A 26,716-nucleotide genomic window follows, 5' to 3' on the forward strand; every position below is an offset into this window, starting at 1 on the left:
GCAATAGTAGAATAGGTACTGGTTGTTCCAGTTCATTTTCTGAATCAGCATATTGAGTAGCCTTGGTTATCTTGTGTAAAACAGGGGGAGAAGGTGAAGTTGAGATCACTTCTCTTTTCTTTCCCCTCTTTCTGGTATGTCTGATGGGTCTTTTAGGATTTTCAGACAACTCTTCAATGAGATCAAATAGCTCTTTTGATTGTGCCATTATTTGCTTTCCCTTTGTAAGGTAAACTCCCAATGATTCTGCAGAATATTGCTTAACTACACCAAAATAGCAGGATATACTTAGCTGCTTCACAGGATTCGAGTAGCGTGAATCTGCCTGTGCTGCGACTCCCCAATGACGTCACTTCCGTGCGCGGTCAACTTGGCGCGATTCTGTAGAAACAGCGTGAGCGGAAGTGACGTAGACGAAGGCGCGTCTAGGAAGCGCTCGCCCAAAGCAACGGAGGAGCCGCGAGTAACATGGTGTAATAGAGATGCCAGGGGAAAAACCGCCGGTCATCCTGCAAAGGTTCCACAGCTATTGGAACCGCTGGTAAATGTGAAGTGGAGCGCACAATACAATTAATGGTAGAAGGGGCTCACACAAACCAGCAAACGCTTTCTGAAATAAGCGGAGCACACAATTCAATAGAAGGGCTCAAAGGTACTAATAGGTTAGTAATAATAAAAGGAGCACTCTAAAGAAGGGCTCACCTTGTGTAGACCAGTAGATTAGGGCTCATTCATCTGGGAGAGCACACAACCATGGAAGGGGGCTCAATAACAGATAAGAGCACACATGATGAATACAGGAAAAAAATAAAATAAAAAAATAATAAAAAATGCGAAGAGGATATATGAAGGTGTCCACCTCCGAGCAGGACAAACAAAAAACTGAGGGTGGAAGGAGACACAGGAAGAGGAGGAGTTTAAGAATTCATTAATGTTTGTCCTGCCTCCAGAGAGGAGAACTTAACCCCCAGACGTCCTGCACTGACAGGTAGGGCCGTATGCATAAAGTAGTTTCTATATTGCTCAGTGACACTCACATTTTAATAACTAGGAAGCACAGCAAATGGTTAAACCCCAAAAAGGAGCGCAGAGACATTTACATTATCATATGAACTAATACTAAAATCTAATAAGGACTGCAGATCGTAGCAGTGCTGTTATACACACGGAGGACCGCGCAGAGATACAGATTACACATACCTCCTGCACTGTCAAATCCTCAGCAGTCGGTAAGTCTACCTGACCGGGCATGTCTACCTCCGTCCCCTTAAGGTCAGCTTACTGCGACTGTGCCACTGACATACCGCCTGAACGTAGCGACGCGCTTACATCACTACGCAGTGATCGTCATGGCCGCCTAAGGCTAGCTTTTCGTTTTCAGTATTATTTAAATGTACGCACTTTGAAGCTGGTGGCTCACATTTAAAGTAAAAGCAATCTGTCTGGTTGAGATTTCAGGGCAAAATTAATCAGGGTTTACGAAATTCCATTCAAGTAGAACAGTCTGTCATGTGACTTGTGGTTGCTGCGGCGACGCGTCTCGTTTTCGGTTGTCATTGGTAACCGAGGATGGAGTACACGGGTAGTGAGTACAGGGGAGAGCACCTGCATGGCAGGTAATAAGTGGGATTAACTTGCTGTTGTGCTAAATCATTTTTCTGTTTGGTGATGGTGACTTTTTATCATATGTTTTGCTGCTTTACTCAAGCCAGCTCATATTACTACTCGGCTCTTGTGCTTGGTTACATTTCTCTAAGGCCAGAGTGGCAATGTATGGCAAGATGGAGAAGTTTGTAAACTTTATAATAATCATAACAGGCGTACTGTTTTGTAATACATATATTGCTTCCTTCAGTCTGGGATTTCAAAATTATAGCAAGCATGCAGCAGCCATTTTGTGGACACTGTTATTAAGACAAGCCTTGCATCATCTCAGAATCTCGTTTGTGCACCAGAATGTGGGACCTGATGTCCATCCCCATGCATGCTCGGATTTGTGGAAAGGCCAGTTAGGCCCGGGCCTAGGGCTGCAGGATTTTAGGGGGGTGGCACGCTGCCCAACCACACCCACATTTTTCCAGATGATGAAAATTTGCACGAATCCTGAAACCTGGAGGAGCAGTGCGAGGTCGACCCGAACCCGCGGGTATCGGGTTGGACCGCACATCACTAATGTCCAGGGCATAGAGGAGGGGCAGACAATATTTGATTGACAGCTGAGATGTTTAAATGAGCCTACAACAGCTTTGAATGCTTTAATAAAAACTAGAAATTGGATTTCATGTTTAATTTGAAAAGGACTTTTATTATACAGATTTTTGTGTCTGGGTGACAGGTCCGCTTTAAGTATTGGTGAAACAGGATATCCTTTGGATATTTTGGGGGCCCTAAAATGTATTTGCTGTGAGGCCCAGTGATATCTAATTATGCTAATGTATATAGTTAAAAGAAAATGATGGCTACGGATAAGTGAAGGAAACCTTTCACTGACATTAAACATTTTAAAGGGGAGCTCCACACAATTATTCTTTGCTACATTAAATAGGTGATTGTCCTTTAAGTTAACTTTTTAGTAGGTTATAGAATGGTCCATTCTAAGAAACTTTTCAGTTAGTCTTCATTATTTATTTTTTATAGTTTTTTCATTATTCACCTTCTCTCTTTCTGCTGGTCCTTTAAGTTAACTTTTTAGTAGGTTATAGAATGGTCCATTCTAAGAAACTTTTCAGTTAGTCTTCATTATTTATTTTTTATAGTTTTTTCCTTATTCACCTTCTCTCTTTCTGCTGCCTATTTCCAGCTGTCAAATGGGGGGTCACTGACCCCATCTAAAAACAAATGATCTGTAAAGCTACACATTTATTGTTATTGCTACTTTTTTTTATTCATCTTTCACCTATTTGTATTCCAGTCTCTTATTCCAATCAGTGCATGGTTGCTAGGGTAATTTGGACCCTAGCAACCAGATTGCTAAAATTGCAATCTGGGGAGCTACTGAATAAAAGCCTAAATACAGGTATGGGACCTGTTATCCAGAATGCTCAGGACCTGGGGTTTTCATGATAACAGATCTTTCCGTAATTTGGAACTTAATACCTTAAAGGAGAAGGAAACCCCCTGGGCGCAAAACCCCTCCCCCTCCCCTGTGTTGCCCCCCTCCCTCCTCCCCCCTGGCCAAATGCCCCTAACTTGTTACTCACCCCTCTGCGCAGGTCCGGGAGGGGGGGCAACACAGGGGAGGGGGGAGGGGTTTTGCACCCAGGGGGTTTCCTTCTCCTTTAAGTCTACTAGAAAAATCACATAAACATTAAATAAACACAATAGGTTGGATATGGCTGTACTTATCATTCTGTTCAGGCCCTCTACTGTTCATATTCTGTTATCTCATTCCAATCGCTGCCCTGTTGCTAGGGTAAATTGTCCAGAATACCACTGCATTATACCAAAATTAATTTAAAGGTGAACTACCCCTTAAGAGGAGCACAGCAGTGGTATTCTTATACCACTATGGTCTCTGTAGTGTTCCTTAAACCCGTGCCACAGCATCATACTAATAGAAAAAAACGCACATCCTTCAATATCAAACTATTTGTCCCTAATTCTTCCTGTCCCTAAGAGGGCAAATTTACCAGCTGGATCTCTTGTATTAAGAGTTATACTTAAGTCTATTCATGTGGAGAAGAAAAATAAAAAGTGAAGTAGGATCCTATCCCAGACTGTAACACAGAGAGAGAGAAACAATGTATAGAGAAAGCAGGAGCATGGGGTGCTTTATTACTGCAGTTTACAATAGTTGCACTCCTTGCTTTCCAATGTCAATTTTTTTATTCTGTTAAAAGATTTTACATTTTAACAATTTGGCTTAAAAATCAAAGCTTTTCCCCAAGAAAGTGTTTGCCAGCTTTGTTGAAAACCTGTGGGCCAAAAACTTGCAAGTTTGTTTCAAATGCAAAATCTGTTTCAAATCAGTTGACCAAGGTGTTGCTGGAAAAAAGAATCACAATGGTAAAACTCACAAAACTCAATCAGTTTTTTCCCATACGTTATATCATTCATGAGAAAATGTTTAGAATGAATTATATTCTGTTAGATTATTTTTTTTACTGGTATAATCATATACTAGCTATTGTCACTTTGTAAATACTCCTTTGCTGACTGGCTAATGAATGGCGCTATATTTTTTAGGCTGGAAGGAAAAGGAGAGTACACCCTCCCAACTGAAACTCGTTATGAGGGAGAAATGAAAGATGGGATGTTTCATGGGAATGGAACACTGTTTTTTCCAAACGGAAGCAAATTTATTGCACAATGGAACCATGGTATTGCTCTGCAGGTAACCACCCACTTGTATTTATTCAATGGGTCACCTTCCACAGATATTTTGACTTTATTATTACAATTTAACATACAGGTATGGGACCTGTTATCCAGAATGCTCGGGACCTGAGGTTTTCCAGATTATCTATAGATTTTCTATCATTTGGATCTTCATACCTGGAGTCTATTAGAAAACTATTTAAACCCTAGGGTACACACAACATAGGGAAATATGGGCTTCATTGAAACACAGGCTGCAACCAGGACCGCCATCAGAAATCGCAGGGCCCCATACAACCAAATTTCCTGGGCCCCCTGGGCTGCACCCACCGCAAGCCCCACCTACAGGTCTGCCCTCCCCATCCCACAGGTCTGCCCCCCCTCCACACAGTAAAAAAACAAAAAAATATTGGTGGCTAGGGTTCTCACATGTTAATAAAAATAAAAAGATATTGGTGGTCAGGGCCCCCCATAAAAAAAACATTTGTGGCCAGGGCCCCCCCATTAAAAAATATTGGTGGCCAAAATTGGTGGCCAGGCCCCCCCCCCCCACATTATGAGAATATTGGTAGCCAGGGCCCCTTAAACGTCCATGCCTTCCCGAAGTCAGCAGCTCTCAGAAAGCAGGGGGGCCCGGCTAATCGAGTAAGTGTGGTGTGGCCGGGCCCCCCTTACCCTCGGGCCCCCTACAACTCTCCCCCCCTGTCCCCCCCCTGATGGCTGCCCTGGCAGCAACCCACAAGTTACCAGGGGCGGCAAGATAGACACTCCTGGTAACTTAGAGCCCAAATTCAGATTTTTAAAATCGGAATTTCAGCTCTGCTAGTGCATGAAGAGCATTTTGCGTTCTCTGCCTTAGTGATGTGGCCTCCCCCCTACACCTGCATATACTCAAAATGGTTTGCGCTGGGTGCGAGGGGAAATCAGGAGCATCAGAAAGGCCACCTCTGGGTGGCCATGAGCCCAGAAATGCCCCTGCACACAGGCCCAGATATTATACCCTCAAGCCCCAAGGGCAAAAGTCCCCCATGCCTGCTTCCCCCCCCGCACTGCTTGTGCCCATGCACATGCCCCAGAGTTGGCAGAGTACTGGGAACTCAGGGCAAGAAAATAAATGATCTCCTGTGTGCTGAGTCCCAAGTACCATGTTCTGGGGAACAAATGCAAATGCTCCTAGGTAGCATCGCACCCCTAAAAGCACCCTGTCTTAGGCCCAGACCTTTGTGGCCTTCCCACCATGCCGGGCCTGATGACACATGAAGATGTAGAGCTGTAGAGAATCAGAGTTAATTTTTATTGCTTAAAGGAAAACTATACCCCCCAAACAATGTAGGTCTCTATTAAAAGATACTGAGTAAAACAGCTCATATGTAAAACCCTGCTTCATGTAAATGAACCATTATCATAATAATATAATTTTTTAGTAGTATGTGCCATTGGGTAATCATAAATAGAAAATTGCCATTTTAAAAAATAAGGGCCGCCCCCTGAGATCGTACGATTCACTGTGCACACATACAAACCACATGTAAGGTCACATGAGCCAATTAACAGACAGAGTTCTGCCTTTTGCTTCCTCGCTTCTTCCTGTTACAGTTAGAGTTGTAGTATTTCTGGTCAGGTGATCTCTGAGGCAGCACAGATAGAGTCACGAAATGGTGGTTCAAGGCAAGAGATGTAAAAGGGCAATATTTATGTAAATATATATTCCAGTTTGGTAAGATTCTTTAATATGTCATTCAATTTGATATAAACTATCTGTTGCTTAAGTATTCATTTTGGGGGTATAGTTTTCCTTTAATATTGTAGTTAAAAGTATTTTACAAATGTGTTACTTAAAGAGATACTGATGTCTTTGCATGCTACTTAGAATTTTTCCATAAAAGTATTTACAGATGTTTTTACATTACCTGTCTGATCCCACATGTTCCTCTCTGAGGGTGCTGCCATATTTGAGCTTCAATAGTCTGTTAGCATTAAACTCTAACTGACATTTTGAGAAGGAACAGTCAGGTTGGCAAAACAGTCAGATGTTTAGGAACTTCAAGTAGTAATTAATTACAAATGCAACCCTATCAGTGAAAAACGATCAACATGAGCTATAGGTAACTTTTGATGCACATAAATATTTCGAATATTAAGTTTTTTTGTGTCAGTATCACTTTAATGGAATAGGAATTATGCAGCTGATTTGATCCTTTTCTTACAATTAATATGCTAGGTGGGAATAGTTCATATTTGTAATTACATTTATAACTCCACACTTAAAGTTAATAGTATTATTATAATCAATATTCCTTTGTATGCCATTATTCTAGAATTAGGAATCCAGCTGTATACATTTGCTGAACTGCAACCTTAAACTTTCAATGGTGATCAAAAGCTTAGTTCAGAAAATGCCAAAACACAGCAGGTTCCTTATCTTTGGTTCATGCAGTATTGTTCTTAAAATTCTTTTCTTTTAAATGGAACGCCCGAGTATATTAAAGTGGTCCTTTACCCCCAAAAATGTTTAATAATTTGCCTAATAAAAGAAAGTGTAAATCTAAAATATATCAATTAAACATTTTCAGTGGTTATAAAATAGTTTGAAAATTTAATTGCTATTAAAAACACTATGGGGCAAATTTATCAAGAGTCAAATTGAAAATTCTAATTATTTTTATGGTCAAAACTTTCAACTAGAGAGTTATCCAAATTCAATTTGAGTTTTTTTAAAAAATTCAAATTCGATTTTTGAGATTTATCATACTCTGGCCCTTTAAGAATTCGAATTAGACTATTTACCACCTAAAACTTGCCTAATTACTGTTTAAGTCAATGGGAGAGGTGCAGGGATCAATTTGGAGATGTTTGCAGCCTTCTTGACATTCAAGTTTTTTTCGAAGAAAAAACTTGAATCGAGTTTGAATTAATTAATTTATTCTGAGTTTAAAAAATTAAATGTTATCAATATATTTCGACTAGCCAAATTTATGGGAGTTTATGGGAGTTTTAAAAAACTTGACCCTTGATAAATGTGCCTCTATATGTCTGACTATTTGCTTTCTGTACTTATTGGGATCTAATTCCTAAAACAGCTAAATTAGCTTTTTTATTTACTTTGTACAGGGAAAGTACACATTTGCAGATGGACTTGAGTATGATAAAGAGGACTGGAGATACTGTGATCAGTATGATAGGAGATTTTATACTGAAATTTGTAATGGTCTAAAACCTGCAGGTAACAAGGCTGTATATCTTTACCAATATCGTGGATGAATGCAGGGTCGGACTGGGCCGGCGGGACCCCAGGAAAAAACCCGGTGGGCCCCGGCATTCATGGGCCCCTGCCAGCCCAGACACACTCCCCTGATCTGCCAGACCCCAAAACCAAACAATAATGTGCGGTGCGCGCTGGTGGTCGTATATGCGCACTGTGCACCGGTGTTCGCACATGCACGTGGGGGCCCCCGAAGTTTGGAACCTGGTGGGCCCCCAATTGTCCAACCCGACCCTGGATGAATTTAATCCTATAATGTATATGCAATGTTATAGACAGTTATTGTATTTATATATTGCCAGTATCTCTTCCAGTGTTAAAATCTGTGACAAATCATACTTGTCACACTTTTGCTTTCATTAAAAACCATCTGCTCACAGTTATTCTTTGTGGGGAAATGCCACTTGTAACATGTCATTTCCAAGTATAGTCACATGTGGAGAGAGAACAAAACAAGTTAAAGGAACAGTAACGTCAAAAAATAAAAGTGTTTTAAAGTACGGTAATGAAAATATAATGCAGTTTTGGCCTGCACTGGTAAAACTGCTGTGTTTGCTTAAGAACACTACTATTATTTATATAAATAAACTGCTGTGTAGCAATGGGGGCAGCCATTCAAAGGAGAAATAGCTCAAGTTACACAGCAGATAGCAAATAAGCTCTGTCTGTCTAAGGGCTCTTACTGACGAGCGGTTGTAGCTGCGCTCCCTTGCGTTCCGTTTTTTTGCGTTCAGCCGCAGGGGAGCGCAGGAATAGACGCATTACGTTTTTTACAATGGGGCTGTACTCACACAGGCGCGTGTAGGCGCCAAACGCAGGTTGAGACGCAACATGCTGCATTTTTCCTGCGTTTGGGGGCCTACACGCGCCTGTGTGAGTACAGCCCCATTGGGAAAAACGTAATGCGTCTATTCCTGCGCTCCCCTGCGGCTGAACGCAGAAAAACTGAACGCAGGCGAGAGCAGCTACAACCGCTCGTCAGTAAGAGCCCTAATGGTGTTATCTGTTATCCATTAGTTAACCTGTGCCATATAGCCGTTTTTCAATTTCCGCCATTGCTCCACAGCAGCTTTTTTATATGAACTATAGTAGTGTTTCTGAAGCAAACAGATCAGTTTTACCAGTGCAGGGCAACAATACATGATATTTTCATTACTTTAAAACACTTAAATTTTTTGGTGTTACTGTTCCTTTAATAAAGGTAAATATATTTCTTGTTGCAAGATTTGAACTCGTAAAGAGTTGGTCAAAGCAACCCAGCAATCTCCAGAAACTTTTTTAATTTGTTCAATCTTCTTGGACACACTTCTGAAAGGAAAGATTTGTAGTAGAGGGTTTGAAAAGAAAAATAAACACTTAGGGGCAGATTTATCAAGGGTCGAATTTCGAGGGTTAATAAACCCTCGAATTCGACCCTCGAAGTAAAATCCTTTCGAATTCGAATATCGAATTCGAAAGGATTTAGCGCAAATGCTTCGAACGAACGATCGAATAAAAACCGTTCGATCGAACGATAAAATCGTTTGAATCGAAAGATTCGAACGATTTTAAGCGATCAATTGAAGGATTTTTATTCGATCAAAAAAAAGCTTAGAAAAGTGCTGGGGAAGGCCCCTATAGGCTATCATTGCAGCTCGGTAGGTTTAAAGTGGCGAAGTATGAAGTCGAAGTATTTTTTAAAGAGACAGTACTTTTTTTACGATTTTTACTTCGAATCGTTCGAATCATTCGATTCGATCGAGTTTGATCGAATTTGACCCATTCGATGGTCGAAGTACCTAAAAAATACTTCGAAATTTGAATTTTTTTTTTAATTCGAATTCTTCACTCGAGCTTAGTAAATCTGCCCCTAAATAGTAAGAATAATAAAAATAATATTGAAGACATACAAATTGTTTTCAGGCTCTTGGGGCTTGTAGTCCAAACAACATTTTTAGTTAGAGACTGGAGAGAGCCATAATAGAAAGGCTTTTAATTAAAAAAAAAACATGAGGGGACATAACACGAAAGAGATGCTGGGTTAAATGATGCTGGGTTAAATGATACTTTATTCACTATATATCTACATGTGATTAGGATTACCAGTTACATCCTTTCACTATAGCTTGTAAAATACCAGTGATGGCCAATGCCAGTATTAAAATTTTTATCGGCATTGTATTTGCTTTTAAACTTGAAATTACCTTCTGTTCTGGCCCACCCCCACACTTGCTTTCAGGTCAACCTCTCTTTTTTCCCACCCCTCTATCTCCCCATCCTCATTCCATTTCACCAAATTTTTACTTGATTTATTATCCACCCCTATAAGTTCCTGTTTTGCCCCTCTTACTTCATCGTCCCCCCCTTATGGTCCTCCACAAATGAATATGGCCAGAATTTTTTGCAAGAAAGGTGGCAACCGTAGATGTGCATCTTCTAGGCAAAAGCAGCCCCCTGTAAGATTTATTGGATCATTCATCTGACACCGAACTCCTGAATGAAGAGAGAATGAGGAGAAACAGATGCTGAGAGAGGAATAGTGATTATAAACTTGATTATTTCAGAAACGTTACAGAATTTTTAATTGATTGTATTTAGAAAGTTTCTTATTTCAGTATGCTGAAGCTAATTTTAAAATGTCATTTTCGCAATAGTTGCCCTTAAAGGATAATTCAACCGTTTCCAAAAAAAACCCTACCCCCACCCAACGTAGACCCCTTCCCTCCTCCCACCTCAGCCTAGCTGCCCCCCGGGGGAAGTGTCCCTAACTTTATACTTACCCCACCGCAGCCATATTCCCGGGTCTTTGTGTCTTCTTCCGGCTCTTTGGCAATTTCCGTATATCGCCGCATGCGCAGTTGTTGCAAACCAGTAAATTGCTCCAACTGCGCATGCGGCGATTCGCTGGTCTCCCACTCAGCTTACCAAACCCGGAAGATGGCTGCGGTGAACTCGGATGCCTGAATATGCTCAGAGGAGTAATTATATAGTTTGGAACATTTCCCCGGGGGCAGCTAGGCTGGGGGGGGGGGAGAAGGGAGGTTTGGTCTACATGGGGTGGGGGGTAGGGTTTTTTTTGGAAAACTTTAAACAATTTTCAGCTCCACTCTGTTATTGACATTTCTTTGCTCTGTTCTAGAACTCTCCTGAACTGACTGTCTCCTGTATGATTGTGCAAAGTGTAATGTTCTTCATAATGTCTGTTTATAAAGAATATATATATATATATATATATAATTTTTTGGTGTCTCTGAGAGTGTACACTGTATAATGTACTGTTACACTGTGCCAGGTTAACATAAAAATATTAACAACATTAGTTTACACCACTCTAGACCTGGCATAACCCATTGAAGGCAGTGGGATGGCACTCAAAGGACAAGGAAAACCATATTTATTGAGGGGGGTCCAAAATGTTAGGCACCTCCCAGTAAATCAATGTATAACCTTTTTTTGTCCTGGGCTAGTTGGGAAAAACTGCACCGGCCTGGGTATCTTTCTAAAGAAGCATTAGGGTGCCACCTTACCTCTATTCCAATTGCCCAGTGGCAAGAATTAGGCTTGGGCATACACAGCAGTGTAGAATTGGAAAATATTGCATATATGCAAGTCTATATTTGGAATGGGACACCTAGCACAGATAGCAGTGTTGTCCTTCTTTAGAAAGTTCCTTAGACTGGCTTTATAAATACAATTGATTTTATATAGTATACCATTGTTCTAAAGTAAAATTGTGTAAATTGTGTTTAAACACAAAAACACAGCTTTATGCCCTTAATTTACAAGACTGGTCTTATCAACCTTTACCATAACAATATTTATTGTTATTACTCAGCATAATGTTAGGTTTATGAAGAGTTTCTAATCAGTCAGACTGGACTGAAGAGGAATATTTGACGTGGCCCTGCAAGAGGTAATTATGGTACTCTAATATAGTTCAATACTAATAAATTTTAGACTTGATGAGTGAGAAGATTTACATTTAAGATTTTAGGGGTCATTTTTTTTTAATAAGAAAACAACACAATGCTTTTTAAATGTAAATTTATAGCAACAAACTAAGCAATATGGAAATGAATTCTTTCAAAGTTAATTTTTTAAGGCTTACGATAACAACATCGTTTTTTAGGTCGCTCCCAACTTACAGATTTGGATCCTCCACGAAAAATCCAAGAAGGTTGTTATGATTGTGGGGATGGATTCTATGACCCACTGACTCGTGTTGTGAATGACTATCAGCACAAATTCCTGAGAAATGCTGGTAAGAATCTTACATTTTTAAAGGGACAGAGGCACTTATACACACTTATACAGATAAGTATACTGGGCTGGCTGGAAAATTTTGATTGGGCGCCTTTGAAGGCACCCGAACATCGCCCATTGTTAGTGCTGAATCGTCAGTTACAGGTAGAATTCTATTGTTTCTACCTGTATATCTGACAATTCAGCTCAGAAAGATTTTTTCCAGGAAAGATCGTAATTGTAACATGGCCACCTTTGTCTTTCCATAGTCTGGCGTAGTTTGCTCCAAAAAGGAGCAGTGGCCCAATGAAAAACATCCACTAGTGAAACATAGTCTCCTCTACTACATAATTAGCCATGCATTGACTTCCTCTATCTATCTTGAGTAGTGTTTCACATCCTGTGTGGTAGACAAGTGCAAGGGTGGTGGGTTGCAGGATACTTGAGTGAATGCAGAAGCAGGCTAGCTGCTGGCTTCTCAACAGTCAACCATACAGTTTCTTTGTGTGCTGTCATGTGCCAGCGCTTTTTCTCTATTTGTGGTTCCTGCAAGTACAGAGAATGAGAAGAAAAGCAAAGAGAAAGAGCAAAGATTAATAAAATAAGACAAAAAAAGAAGACAGGCCAGAAGAGAATATTAAAGTAATGGAGTGCATAAAGGTGAGAGAGAAGAGCAATAAAAATAAGAAAACACTGGAAGTAGAATCCCATCTTAAGTACAAATGGATGTATATGTGTGCAGTGCTGTACATTTGTACAATATAAAGTGCAAGTTATAATGTATAGACACTATATAAATTCCAAAAAATATATATATATATATATATATATATATATATACGTATATATATATATATATATATATATATATATATATATATATATATATATATATATATATATATATATATATTAAATTTTCTTAAGAAAACATGCATTCTGATGGTATGTGCGCTATACTAGAGACTGTTCTCTTGGTGTAAAAAAAAAGTGTTTTTCTGGTGAACGAGATGCTGTGTTTAATTGCATGCAAATTCTCTTCAATTATTCAATTGAACCTGTTTTTTTGCAGCAACCCCTATTACCACCACCCTTAAAGCTTTTCATCTTAGCTGGATAAAGTCTCTGTGAACAGTCAATGCACCACAGGCAGCACTTACTGTTCTCCAAGGACTGATTCAAGAGCATGTTATATATAACTTGTCAATGCCAAGACAAATTCTCAGTGATAGGAGGCAAGAATTAACCCCACAGCATTCTTTTATTGCAGGAGAAAAGATTACCTCCCTTATTGGCCCTTGTGTTAGCACACAGAAGATCTTAGCCATAAAACACATGATTTAAGTGGCCCTCAATGACATTACACATAATCAAATTCTTCATGGTGTGTAGCCTACATTCCTGCACCCAATAGAAAGTTTTTAAGCAACAAATATTATAATAGCCAGAGACTATAGCGTGAATGAACTTAGCCTTAAAAAGAAAAGGAGCAGATCAAGTATAATATTCTGATAATGCCTTAGCAGTCATAATAAAAGACTATGGTCTTTTTTTCCTTTAAAATGTATAGACTGCTTGGTGATATGCTTTTAAATGCGCACAGCAGGAGTTTTGAAAGTTTTATTAAATGTATAGCTTTGTTATATAATTCCATTAGTCTTGTCTATGATAATATTGTTAGTGAAGTCAATGTTTCTGCCTTCCTTTCTCTTTCTTCTTGGCTGTCCACCACTACCTCTTGGATCAGCCAATGACTACATGTCACTACAGTGGTCCATACACTGTACATATGGTACATCAATTTTTGAATGAACATTAACAATGGACTGTGCCCAGACAATGCTAACTTGCAGAACTTGGGTAAATCCAAACTAGTTATGTTCACAGTCCTTGTCCGGTTTGCACTTATTTTCTATTTGCGAGTTGAAAATTTACGTCTGTGAGTACCCACCTAGAAATCCATTAAGGAAAATCTGAAACCTCTTTCTATCTATATTACAGAAGGTGGTGGCAATAACTACAAGGGTTCACACAGAGTGGTGGAATATTTAAAGCTGACCTTTGAGCACAAAAGAGCTGTTGTTTGAAACAATATTACCCTATATATCTTTGTTTGTTGGTCCTGTGCCTATGGTGCTGGCTCTTTTTTTCTAGATATTGAACTTGCAGAACTTGTTTTGTTATCTGTGTTCTTTTGTTTGGTTCCAAATTCATTTTTTCTTGCTATACCTTGTTTCAGTTTGTCTTTTCAACTTCAGTACTGCTTAATTTGAAACTGGTTTATATATTTTCTCATATGGGATTCTACCTGGATTTTACCTACTTTCACCTTATCTCCTATTTTGTTTTTCCCTGCCTTGTCAATGTCCTGTATAGTCTTGCCCAGTCTTATTTCAGATCAGTAATTTTCCTTAACTTAAAACATGAAACATAAATTTCTTATTTTCATTAAAACACAAATGTATTTGTGACGTATTTAAAATCTCGTATTTAAAATCTCATCAGTTAATCATATAGTGCCTTCCCCACCTCTATGCCTGAGTCATAGCAATGACTTTCACCCTCCATTCTGCACTTCCTAGATGTCACTGCATTTCCCCCCCTCTCTATTCACTGTCTATAACTGCGTAGCCCGTGCATGAGCATCCCCATATTCTGGCACATACACAAGATTTTGGGATGCTGCATACTTTATTAATTAACATTGTCCACAGAATAATGGCTGTTTGCTTGGCCTACTTGTGAATTCCAAGACTGAAGGAAATAATTGATCCCCTTTAACTTAGATCTACTTTTGTTACTATTGCTGCCAGCCTGTGATTGTTCATGTGATATAGGTAGGGTGAGTTGCCACCTGTCTGGTTTCGACCGAACAGCCCAGTTTTTTGAATGGCTTACAGGGTCAAAACTGCCTATCTGGTTTTCCAAATTAGGTAAACCAAGCAGGATTTCTTATGATTGATGTGGCAATCAGCCAGTCGCCGATTGTCACGTTATAGCCCCGCCCCTGATGTCATGGCCCCGCCCCATTACATCACAGCTCCACCCCCCTGCCAGGAGTTCCATGGGACAGAAGGTGGCAAGCCTAGATATAGGGTTGCTACCTTTCCGGTTTTGACCTGGGCAACTTGCTATGGGCTGTATGGATCAAAACTACCTGTCTGAACCAAATGAGGAAATCCAAACAGGACTCTGCATTGAATAATGCGTTGATCAACCAATCACCAATCAACGTGTCATCACCTCATCCACTGTTGTCACAAGTGTGCCCAATAAGGGACATATTTATTACTTGGTGTAAAAAACAGAGGAATAATTTACCACATATGGCTGTGTAAAAAACGGTGTTAAAATGGCGTAATTTTAAAAAGCTTTTTCTTTGAGCAACTTCTGCCGGAACTTACTTACAAAGGTCTCAAGCAGTGTAAATTTTTTTCAGCCAATTTAATTTTACACGGCATTATAAATTGGCGCCTTAATGTCATTGCTTCACTCCCTGACTTTACCCACTTCATCCCCAACATCACCGGCTCGGCCATCCTTAGTTGGAAAGGCAACATATTATATATATATATATATATATATATATATATATATATATATATATTCTTTTTTTTTTATTTGGGCCATTGGCAGTGACTTTTAATAGATACCATAGATATCGTGGTCTATTTAGGGCCTGATTTACATAGCAGGCGCCCCTAGGCCTGCTTCTTTTCAATGTCCCCATCCCCTCCCCTTCCTTTGTGCACACGCACAAATTTTTAAAACTGCTGTATCACCTGCGAATCCCCAGTGCTTCTAAACCATTGCGAGTGTGGTTGGGTGGCATGCAGCCCCCCTAAAATTCTGCCACTCGAGGCCCAGGCCTTTGTGGCCTTCCACAAATCCGTGCCTGGGTCTGTTCTTCCTTCCAGGATCACCATCTACGTGTTGTGTCTCAAATGTTTGTTACTGTTTATATCCTTAATTCCCAGGATATACTATATTCAGACAGGGCCGGATTTTACAGAGCGATGCCTCAAGGCTGAATGGTCCCATGCCAGCCGTTTGCATGACCCCCCCCCCCAGGCCGCATGGTCCTACAGCTGAATGTTTACTGCACAACCCCTCCCCCACAAGCTTGAGCTTTGAGTCCCCAGTGCCCCTAAAATTTTGCTGCCCTAGGCCTTGCCACAAATCTGGGCCTGTATTCAAAACCTACATCTGAACAGTTTGTAAAGACAACTGATATAAAGGCTGTAAGATAAGGCTATATCATCTATAAACTAGAATAATTTTTCAGCTATAAATGAAAAAATGTCTCTGATCTTTTATGCTATAACCTCTGGAGTAATTATGTTGCATCCAATGTACCACATTAGTGTTAGATGATTAACAGTTAACTTATACAAAGTTTTCCCCAGACAATTTTCAACCCATTTAATTATTGTGTTTTATAGATTACTTGTAATAATGTTTTAACTTCCTGATGTCTCCACTGGGATATCTCGATTTAAGAAAAGGTGTGCTAAAATGATCCAAAACATTAAATAGATAATCTCTGAAGCAACCTATCCTGCCTGACACACTCCTTATTGAATTGCTAGGACAGTTTTTGTTGGCTTTAATCCCAAACTTCTGTTTGGTAAAATCCAATATCGACACAGATAAGCAACATGTGTTCCGAAAACACAGGAACCTGCTATGATTAACAATATAAAGGGAAAACCCAGTCATCTATGTCCTCATATATACTTTAATGTTCTTGTTACAGCAGTTTATATCATATCCCATCTTTGCTGACATCACTGTTTAAAAGGGTAGTTCTTTATGATAACTTTCCAGCTTTCAAAAGGGGGTCACTGACCAATGCAGCCAAAAAAAACAACAATGTTATTGTTACCTTTTAACACAGCTTTCTTTTCAGCCTTCTGTTTATCTTCCAGTTTTTCATTTAAAGGGCACCTGTTGGCAAAAAAATTTCCTCAACCAAAGGTATGGGCTAATATAGCCCACACTCCGGTTGGTGGTAACAGTCGTTTGTTTTTTTTTATTGGGGGCGGGGATGCAAAGGGGCGGGCTGTGATGTCAAAATGGGCGGGGTGTGATGTCAAAGGGGGCGGGGCCGCGCCACGGACACTAAACGAACCACAAAGAAAAGGTAAGTTCAAGGGGATTGGGGGCAGGCCGAGGGCTCTTTTTAATTGTATTACAAATTTACCGGCAGCTACATTGCCGGTAAATTTGTAATACCGGCCCCAGCCTTGCCTTGGCAGGTATTTTACCAGCTAGACCGGTAAAATACCGGCCGGGTGGCAACCCTAACTGGGAGGGAACTCCCGGTACGAGCAGCCATGTTGGGGCACACGCATGCTCTCTTTGAAAGACATTGAGACGACCAGCGTATATATACCCCCATGTGATTTACCCTGATTTAACTCCCCGTCACCTATTTTAATATGATATCATTGTCCCCCCAACAGCACCACAAGTTGAGAGTTGAGACTGCTTCTGAGGAGTCAGGTGACTCTATACCTTTCAGTGTGGGGTGAGGAGTAAGTTAAGATTTGGGTGAAAATTAGAGAGATTAAGTCAGGGTAGCTCATGAAAAAATGAGAGCAAAAAATGTACATTGTATACTGCATATAAATACAGATGGAGAAAGAGCCTGGGATATTCTGAGGCTTTGTTTGCTTATTGAGATAATTGAATCTCTCCTGCTGATGCCACAATTGTTATCACTGTAACCTCAAAAGCTCATCTTTCAGTACCTTTTTGTTGGCCTGGTTTTTGACCAGGAACCAAAGGTCTTCACTAAACTCATACATTTTTTTTTTTTTGCTATAGCACCGGGAAGGAGTTTTAAGATAAAAATATTGAACTTCTAGTAATGGGATTTTATTTTGCCAGTACAAGATCATTTGGATACAACAATACAAAATACAGAAATACTCACATCACCTACATTGGAGTGCAATATACAGGGGCGTTGCTACTGTGAGGCAAAGTGAAAACTTGCCTAAAGGTTGCGGCTCCCTACAAGTGAACAGGGGTGGCAAAAAGCCCATCCCTGTAACTTTAATAGCTGTAACTTTGGTTATTAAACCAGAGAGATGCATGGCACTGAACTGAACTCTGCACTTGGCAGTGATGCGTCAGAAAAAAACACTTTGCATACTTCATCTGTTAAGTAAATGAGTATTATACAGGACCAGAACTAGGAGTAGGCAGAGTAACCACATGCCTAAGGTGTAAACCTTCTCTGCCTCATACCCCTAGTCCGGTCCCCTCTGGCTGGCGTGTTAGTCATTTCCACACATGCATGTGTCCTTTTTGCATACCTATTGGCTGCTGTGACGGGCCAGGTTGTCTAGGGAGCCATGGCCCGGCGCCGGTTTTATAAACAGTTGTGTAACTACAGTCATCCTGACGCCCCTTCTCATGTAACCCACCTGCCGCACACACACATAAAAACCCCCTTAAATTCTAAGTACTGTATCACAGCACAAGCAGGCCTGGTGCAATCACATTTCCGTGCACACCCCTGGTAGTTACACCATTGCTTATAGCCTATAGGGATATTCAATATTACTTTAGTAAATATTAAGATAGTTCCCTTTACCGTGAGAGAGATACAGCAGGGCACAAGGCTATGAAGAAACGGAAGAGTAAAAAAAAAGTGCGTCAGGCAGAAGAAAATAAGGAAGGGGTCTGGAATGACAGGGAAACCATCCAGAAAGACTGTATTGTAGGAAGGGCAGGAAAAAGCAGGAACATACCAAGGCTGCAGGCCAGTCCACTAAAGCAGATGGTAGGAAACATTCAGGAAGTCCTCAGTAGCAGGGTCTTACAAAGGCAGGCTTGTAGTATTTGTGCTGTGATCTGGGAGTGTCATTTTAGGATGTGCTTTACAGCAGAGTTCAAATGTTATTAGTTTTCAAAGAAATGTCTAATTAGTAGATAGTGTTGGATGTCACGGGGAGGACATTTATACATGACCACAAAACAATATTTTTTGGGTCTAATGGTTATATATACTTGTATTTCTTAATATACATGCTGGATAAGAAAATGCAAAAAAAAAAGTTTGCATAGACTAAATACATAAGCCCAGGGGTTAAATCAGTATTTGATGAATATGTCTGATGTCCCCAGGCATTAATGACCATAAAATGAATTATCTTGGACCTTGACTCCTGTTTTGGAACAACAATATCTAATCAGAAGCATAAATGTAAGGCCAAAGGCCTCAGAGGTAGTGAGGACCAAGGGAGGAGGTAGCAAAAGTCCAAGTTCGCGGTACAAATAGGGATGAGACGAGAGAATGGTCAAACAGGCAATAATATCAGTCCAGGCAGAAGAGGTTCGAAGTCGAAGAATCAGGCAAGAGGTCGGTACACAAAATAGGCAAGAATATCACAAGAACACACCCAGGAATAGCAAGCTAAAACCTATAATTGGGCATAGGTGAATTCCCAGAGCTCCTTAATATAGTCCCAGATTTGGCGCCAATTTGGACGCATCGGTGTCATAACGTGCGCGCGGACGCGCTGGCGTCAGCGACCGACGCGCTGACGTGTGCGACTGACGCCGGCGCCAATTATTGACGCCGACGTCCATTCCGTCGCCGGCGACCAATCAGAGTGCGGGAAGAGGTCGTCGTCATCCGGCTGCGTCCGTGAGGAACCAGGGAGCCGCCATCTTGGACGCCATCTTGTAAACTAATTTCGGACTCCATTACAGTACCCCCCTCCCTAGGGGGGCCTCAGGACCACCTGGGTTAGAAGGAAACTGCTGATGAAATTTTCGGACCAGGAGAGGAGCATGGACATCCGAACTTCTTATCCAGGAGCACTCCTCAGGGCCGAACCCCTTCCACTCAATGAGGTATTGTAGGGTACCCCTCGAAACCCGGGAATCCAGGATTCTTTTCACCTCAAATTCCTGATGACCGTCCACCATGACAGGAGCTGAGGAGGAAGAAGAAGAAGAAGTACCTGCAGGTTTGAGCAAGGAGACATGGAAGGCGTTCGGAATCCGCATTTCCGGGGGAAGTTGTAATCGGACCGCCACCGGATTGATGATCTCAGCGATGGAGAAGGGGCTAATAAACTTGGGACCAAGTTTAGGAGAGGGGACTTTGAGATGAATGTTCCGTGTAGACAGCCAAACCTTGTCACCGGGTGCATACGGAGGGAAGGAATTCTTCTCTGATCGGCGAATTTTTTCTGGACCAAGGAACTTTTCTCCAGATTGACGACAGTGGCGTGCCAGATGGCTGACATGTGGGCAGCTTGGTCATTGGCGGCAGGGACATTGGTGAGTAATAAGTCCTGAGGAAAAGCCAAAGGGTTAAGACCATACATACAAAAAAAAGGGGATTTTTCAGAAGAAACGTGTAAAGCATTGTTATGTGCGAATTCAGCCCACGGAAGTAGATCCGCCCAATTGTCTTGGCACAACGATACATGGCATCGAAGAAACTGTTCCAGGGCCTGGTTAACCCTCTCGGCTGCTCCATTAGACTGTGGATGGTAAGAAGAAGAAAATTGAAGAGAAACACCAAGGGCTTTACACAGGGACCTCCAAAACTTGGAAACAAATTGAGAACCACGGTCAGAGACAATTTCAGCAGGGAAACCGTGGAGGCGAAAAATGTGTTTAATAAATAATGAAGAAAGTTCAGGAGCAGAGGGGAGTTTCCGAAGAGGAGTAAAATGTGCGACTTTACTGAATCTATCAGTTACCACCCAAATAACTGTATAACCAGAGGAGTTAGGGAGATCCACAATGAAGTCCATAGATAGATGAGTCCATGGGCGAGAAGGGATGGGTAACGGTAGGAGTAGCCCTTTAGGAGGGGAACGTCCAGACTTGGATACAGCACACACAGAGCAAGAAGAAACAAAGTCTTTGACATCCTTTCTTAGGGAAGGCCACCATACAAGGCGAGACAGAAGTTCAGTGGTTTTTCTGATTCCAGGATGCCCGGTCTGTTTGGAGCTGTGGGACTGAACCAGAATGGAATGACGGAGTTCAGGAGGGACAAAAGCAACACCAGCAGGGGTTCCTACAGGAGCAGAGGATTGAACTGACAATAACTGGGAGGCCAAGGAAGGAAATAGAGCAGCGATGATCTTTGTAGGAGGTACAATGGATTCTGGTTCGACAGAAGAGATATCTTCGAGAAGAAAGCTTCTGGAAAGAGCGTCCGCCTTCTTGTTTCTAGCACCAGGACGAAAAGTTAGAATGAAATTAAAACGAGAGAAGAATAGTGCCCACCTGGCCTGACGAGGGTTGAGGCGTTTGAGTGGATATACTCTAGATTTTTATGGTCCGTAAAGATGGTCACAGGGACGGAAGAGCCTTCCAGCAAATGTCTCCACTCCTCTAGGGCAAGTTTAACGGCCAGTAACTCACGATTTCCAACATCATAATTCTGTTCAGAAGAGGTGAATTTTTTCGACAAGAAAGCGCAAGGATGTAGTTTTCCATCAGTAGACGCTATTTGGGACAAAATTGCTCCAGCACCGACATCTGAGGCATCAACTTCAATAAAGAATGGCTGGCAAGGTTCAGGGTGTCTGAGAATGGGAGCAGAAGAAAAAGAAGCTTTAAGATTCTTGAATGCTTCCAAAGCTGAAGATGGCCAATGCTGAGGCTTACCCCCTTTTCGGATAAGAGAAAGAATGGGAGCAATTTTGGATGAGAACCCCTTGATAAATTGTCTATAATAGTTAGCGAAGCCAATAAATCTTTGGATAGCTTTGATACTGGTGGGGAGAGGCCAGTCCTGGATAGCGGAGATCTTGGCAGGATCCATTCTGAAACCCTGTTGAGAAATAATGTAACCAAGGAAAGAGATGGACGATACTTCAAAAGAACACTTCTCCAACTTGGCAAATAAGTTATTTCTCCACAGACGGGAAAGGACTTCTTGGACTTGAAGACGGTGCTCAGCAAGGTTCCTGGAAAAAATAAGGATATCGTCCAAGTACACCACTATGTATTGGCCCAGTAAATCCCTGAAAATGTCATTTACGAATTCTTGGAAGACCGCGGGGGCGTTACAGAGGCCGAATGGCATTACAAGGTATTCATAATGCCCGTCGCGGGTGTTGAATGCGGTCTTCCATTCATCTCCCTCTCTGACCCGGATTAAATTATAAGCCCCACGAAGATCCAACTTGGTGAAAAGACAAGCCCCTTTGAGTTGATCGAACAGTTCAGAGATGAGAGGAAGGGGATAACGGTTTTTAATAGTAATTTTGATTAAACCTCTATAATCAATGCAGGGCCGCAAACCTCCATCTTTTTTCTCTACAAAGAAGAAGCCGGCTCCAGCCGGGGGAAGAGGAAGGACGAATAAAGCCTCTTTGCAGATTCTCTTGAATGTACTCCTTCATGGCATGGGTCTCGGAAGGAGAAAGCGGGTAGGTGCGACCCCTAGGAGGCATGGTTCCAGGAAGGAGTTCGATGGGGCAATCATAGGGACGATGGGGAGGCAGGACTTCGGCAGACTTTTTATTGAAGACGTCAGAAAAGGCTTGATAAACAAAGGGCAAAGAAGAATTTGAAGACACAGATGAGACTTTAATGATGGATTTGGTGGGTAAACAATTTTGTTGGCAGAAAGAACTCCATCGGGAAATCTGAGACGAAGCCCAGTCTATTACTGGGTTATGAATATTCAACCAGGGTAAGCCAAGCACAACGGGAGTAGAAGGACAATCAATTAAAAGGAAGGACAGTCTTTCAAGATGCATAGTTCCCACAATAACAGAAAGTTCATCGGTGGAGTGGGAAATTGTAGCAGAAGACAATGGACGATCATCAATCGCCAATGCACGAAGGGGAACAGCCAGAGATCGCAGGGGAATGGAGTGGCTTTCAGCGAAGACTTTATCCATGAAATTCCCAGCTGCGCCGGAGTCAAGGAAAGCTTCAGAAGAAATCGTCTGGGTTCCAAAACGAATCTGCACAGGAAGGAGGAAGCGTTGAGCAGAAGAATGGGGAGAAGGAGCAATTCCACCCAGGTAAGTCTCCCCAGTCTTACCTAGGTGTTGGCGTTTCCCGGCTTCACTGGGCACTCATAGGCGAAGTGGGATTTTCCACCACAATAGAGGCAAAGTCCAGCCGCCCTTCTCCGAAGCTTCTCCTGTTCGGTCAGACGGGTCCGTCCGATTTGCATAGGCTCTTCCGAAGGCAGGGAAGAAGAAGAGGAAGCCGCAGGAGTAGGAGAAGGCAAGGTGGAAGCCGGATTGGGAAGGAAGGGTCTTTGAAATCGAGGAGCCAGAGTAGGTTGGAACCTGTGGAATCTCTTGGTTGGGGAGCGCTCTCTGTCGAGTTCAGCTTGAAACTCCCTCTGCCGAGTATCTACCTTTATGGCCAAGGCGACTAGATCTTCCCAACGGGATGGAATTTCCCTGGACACCAGATCACTCTTTATGCGTATCGCCAGGCCGTTGTAAAAGGCAGCGTGATACCCGTCATTATTCCACGAAGTCTCTGCAACCAGGGTGCGGAATTCAATAGCGTACTCTGAGACAGGGCGAGTTCCCTGTTGAAGATGGAACAGGCGTGCAGAAGAAACTGTGGCCCGAACTGGAGCATCAAAGACCACACGAAGTTCGTGAACGAAGGACCTGGCATTGTCGATAATAGGATCCTCCTTTTCCCATAGAGGTGAAGCCCACTCCAATGCCTTCCCTTGCAGGCGGGAGAATATGAAGCCCACCTTGGCACGTTCGGAAACGAATTGGCTGGGAGAGAGTGCAAAGTGGACCTCGCACTGATTGATAAACCCACGGCAGGCTGCAGGATCTCCACTGTAGAGTAGGGGAGCCGGAATGCGGGGCTCGGAGACGTGGAGTGGAGCCACAGATACAGGTACAGGTTCAGGATCAGCGGGTGTTAGAGCCGACAGCTTTGCCAGTATTGTTTCCAGAGCCTGACCAAAATGGGACTGCTGTACCTCATAGGACTGCATCCGGGAAGCCAGACCACGAAGCGCTCCACCGACATCAGGCGGCGCTGGATTTTCCTCCGAAGGGTCCATGGCCCAATTATAATGTAAGGCCAAAGGCCTCAGAGGTAGTGAGGACCAAGGGAGGAGGTAGCAAAAGTCCAAGTTCGCGGTACAAATAGGGATGAGACGAGAGAATGGTCAAACAGGCAATAATATCAGTCCAGGCAGAAGAGGTTCGAAGTCGAAGAATCAGGCAAGAGGTCGGTACACAAAATAGGCAAGAATATCACAAGAACACACCCAGGAATAGCAAGCTAAAACCTATAATTGGGCATAGGTGAATTCCCAGAGCTCCTTAATATAGTCCCAGATTTGGCGCCAATTTGGACGCATCGGCGTCATAACGTGCGCGCGGACGCGCTGGCGTCAGCGACCGACGCGCTGAGGTGTGCGACTGACGCCGGCGCCAATTATTGACGCCGACGTCCATTCCGTCGCCGGCGACCAATCAGAGTGCGGGAAGAGGTCGTCGTCATCCGGCTGCGTCCGTGAGGAACCAGGGAGCCGCCATCTTGGACGCCATCTTGTAAACTAATTTCGGACTCCATTACAATAAGGGAGCCGTTGGGGTAGAAGTTTCTTACTCCTTGGGCTCAACACCCCCATCATTTGCAGTCCAGTCTCACCAAACATATTGGCAACATTCTTGCACTGCGCAATCCTAGGGTTATTGATACTAATGTTGGGCTTTTAATTGTACTGTTTCTGTATCTACTGTTAGATTTGGTCTTATTCTAGATTGATCTTGATTTATTTACCTTGCCATACTCTTACTAATCACCTGCTAATCATCGTTTCCAGTGCAATGTTCCCCTTAAAATTAAACAGTGCTGGGTATGGCATGGTGGCAAGTGGTCTGACAACACTAGTCATTCATTGCAAAGACCAAACAAAATCAAATCAACAGACACATTTCTTCATAGCCTGTAAAGATACCATTAAACATTATCATAGTCACTTCCCTTACTAAATTCAGCAGGAGTAATACTTATAGATTGTTATTTGCAGAGACAAATCTGATTCCACATATTTAAAAAAAAGCAAAAAAATGGTAATTTAATTTTTAGTTGTTATAGAGGTTTTTGAAACCACGACTAAACTCACGTTCTGCAAAACCACGAATTTCATGAAATTGATTAAAGAATCTGAACTGAAAAAGCACAAATGGTAAAAGTAACAAAAACTGTAACTTTTTGACTTTTATTGCAGAATTTTTATTTTTATTTTGTATTATTGCAGAAAAGCCAGCGTCAAAAAACATCAGAAAACCTCTAAAACCACAAATCAAAGAATGATCTTCAGTTGTTAAAGGAACAGTTCAGTGTAAAAATAAAAACTTGGTAAATAAAAATAAAACATGTTTCTAATATAGTTAGTTAGCCAAAAATGTAGTGTATAAAGGCTGGAGTGACTGGATGTCTAACAGAACACTACTTCCTGCTTTTCAGCTCTCTAACTCTGAGTTAGTCAGTGACTTTAAGGGGGGTCACATGGGACATAACTGTTCAGCGAGTTTGCAATTGATCCCCAGCATGCAGCTCAGATTCAAAAGCAAACAGTTATGGACCATATGGCCCCCCCTCAAGACACTGATTGGTTACTGCCTGAAAACCAAGAGAGCTGAAAAGCAAGAAGTAGTGTTCTGGCTATTATGTTAGACATCCAGTCACTCCAGCCTTTATACATTACATGTTTGCCTAACTAACTATATAAGAAACATTTTTTACTTTGCACAGGCTATCTTTGTACCCAGTTTTTATTTTTATACTGAACAATTCCTTTAAAGGGACATCTGCCATTAACTTCTAGTATTTTTTGTATTGGGATTTCTTGCAGTTTTGTTGCAGTATAAATACTGAAAAAGTTGTACTTTTTTCCCCCAGATTTTCGTTCACAGTGCAGTGCCTTACTTTGTTCCACTGAAGTGACAAGTTCTGGGACTTAAAGGGTTACTGAAACATTCCTATAACTGTAGGGAACGTCTCAGTATGTCTAATAATGCAGCACTGTGCACTTCATTTAGTCAAATACTCCTTTAAGCTGCCAACAGCCCAACCGCACTTACCCCATCCTGACACTCCGACACAGCAAATGTTGCTTGCACACAAAGGGGAAAGTTCACTAAAGGGTGAATTTTTGCCTTGCGAAGGCTCTGCCACACTTCGGGATATAAATTTGCAGCACATAACTATTTCACTAAGATGCAAAGTTGCGTCTCGGCAGCCGAACTATGGCAAAGTTTTGCTAGCGTTAATTCTTCATCAAGAGCATTTCATCGCAAACTTTCACTAACGTTCATTTCTGCCTAGCGAAACTTTGTTAGTGCACTTACACTTAGGTCAATTTGAATAGGGCTGGTTCATGAAGGTCATATAAATGACTTTATTAGTGATTTTGGTGTAAATGCTTGAAGTGGCCACTTATTAAAAATGCCCTAGACATGAGCCCACCCTAAAACAAATGTGGCATGCCCCTCAAATGGTTAGAAAAAATGTTAAAACAAAAATTGTTAATAGTGAGGACTTTTAAAGAAAATCTTACTTTAAAATATGAAAAATATGACTTTTTGGCATAAAGGATATGATGTCACTCAGACATAAGACTGAGGAGGATTTTATCAGTTTGCAAGGTCTAAGCTGGTGAAGGAAACTGGCGAAAGAGGTAACGTTCTGTAAAATTAGCACTTTAGTGAATTAGTGGCGTAACAATCGTTCGCCTGTGCGCAGGCCCGGATTTGTGGCGAGGCCTGGGTCAGCAAGATGGTAGGGGTGGCATACCGCTCAACCGCTTGCTGAGGAGCACTGGGGACGCGCAGCGGTGCGAGCGGCAGGCGATAGGACCGTGCACAAAAGTTCAGTTTAAGGGGTGAAAGGTTATGGCACTGGCCTAGGACCGTGCAGCCTAGG

General features: G+C 41.9%; 2 protein-coding genes across 4 annotated transcripts in view; one reads left to right on the forward strand and one right to left on the reverse strand.

The window, feature by feature from the left end:
- ndufa8.S (NADH:ubiquinone oxidoreductase subunit A8 S homeolog) overlaps positions 1-1,343 on the reverse strand; it is a 30,345-nt gene extending 29,002 nt beyond the window's left edge. For both annotated transcript variants that reach the window (XM_018232885.2, XM_018232884.2), the window contains exon 1: positions 1,201-1,343. In XM_018232885.2, coding sequence (XP_018088374.1) covers positions 1,201-1,251 — 51 coding nt within the window. In that variant the 5' untranslated portion in view covers positions 1,252-1,343. The remainder of the gene's footprint in view (positions 1-1,200) is intronic.
- The window catches only part of morn5.S (MORN repeat containing 5 S homeolog), a 28,025-nt gene continuing 2,637 nt past the window's right edge, over positions 1,329-26,716 (forward strand). The window contains exons 1-4 of one of the 2 annotated variants that reach the window (XM_018232887.2): positions 1,329-1,393; positions 4,186-4,333; positions 7,429-7,540; positions 11,688-11,819. In XM_018232887.2, coding sequence (XP_018088376.1) covers positions 1,392-1,393; positions 4,186-4,333; positions 7,429-7,540; positions 11,688-11,819 — 394 coding nt within the window. In that variant the 5' untranslated portion in view covers positions 1,329-1,391. The other variant, XM_018232886.2, reaches the window with a different exon arrangement.

Source organism: Xenopus laevis, chromosome 8S (assembly GCF_017654675.1).
Source record: "Xenopus laevis strain J_2021 chromosome 8S, Xenopus_laevis_v10.1, whole genome shotgun sequence".
Classification (NCBI taxonomy): Eukaryota; Metazoa; Chordata; class Amphibia; order Anura; family Pipidae; genus Xenopus; species Xenopus laevis.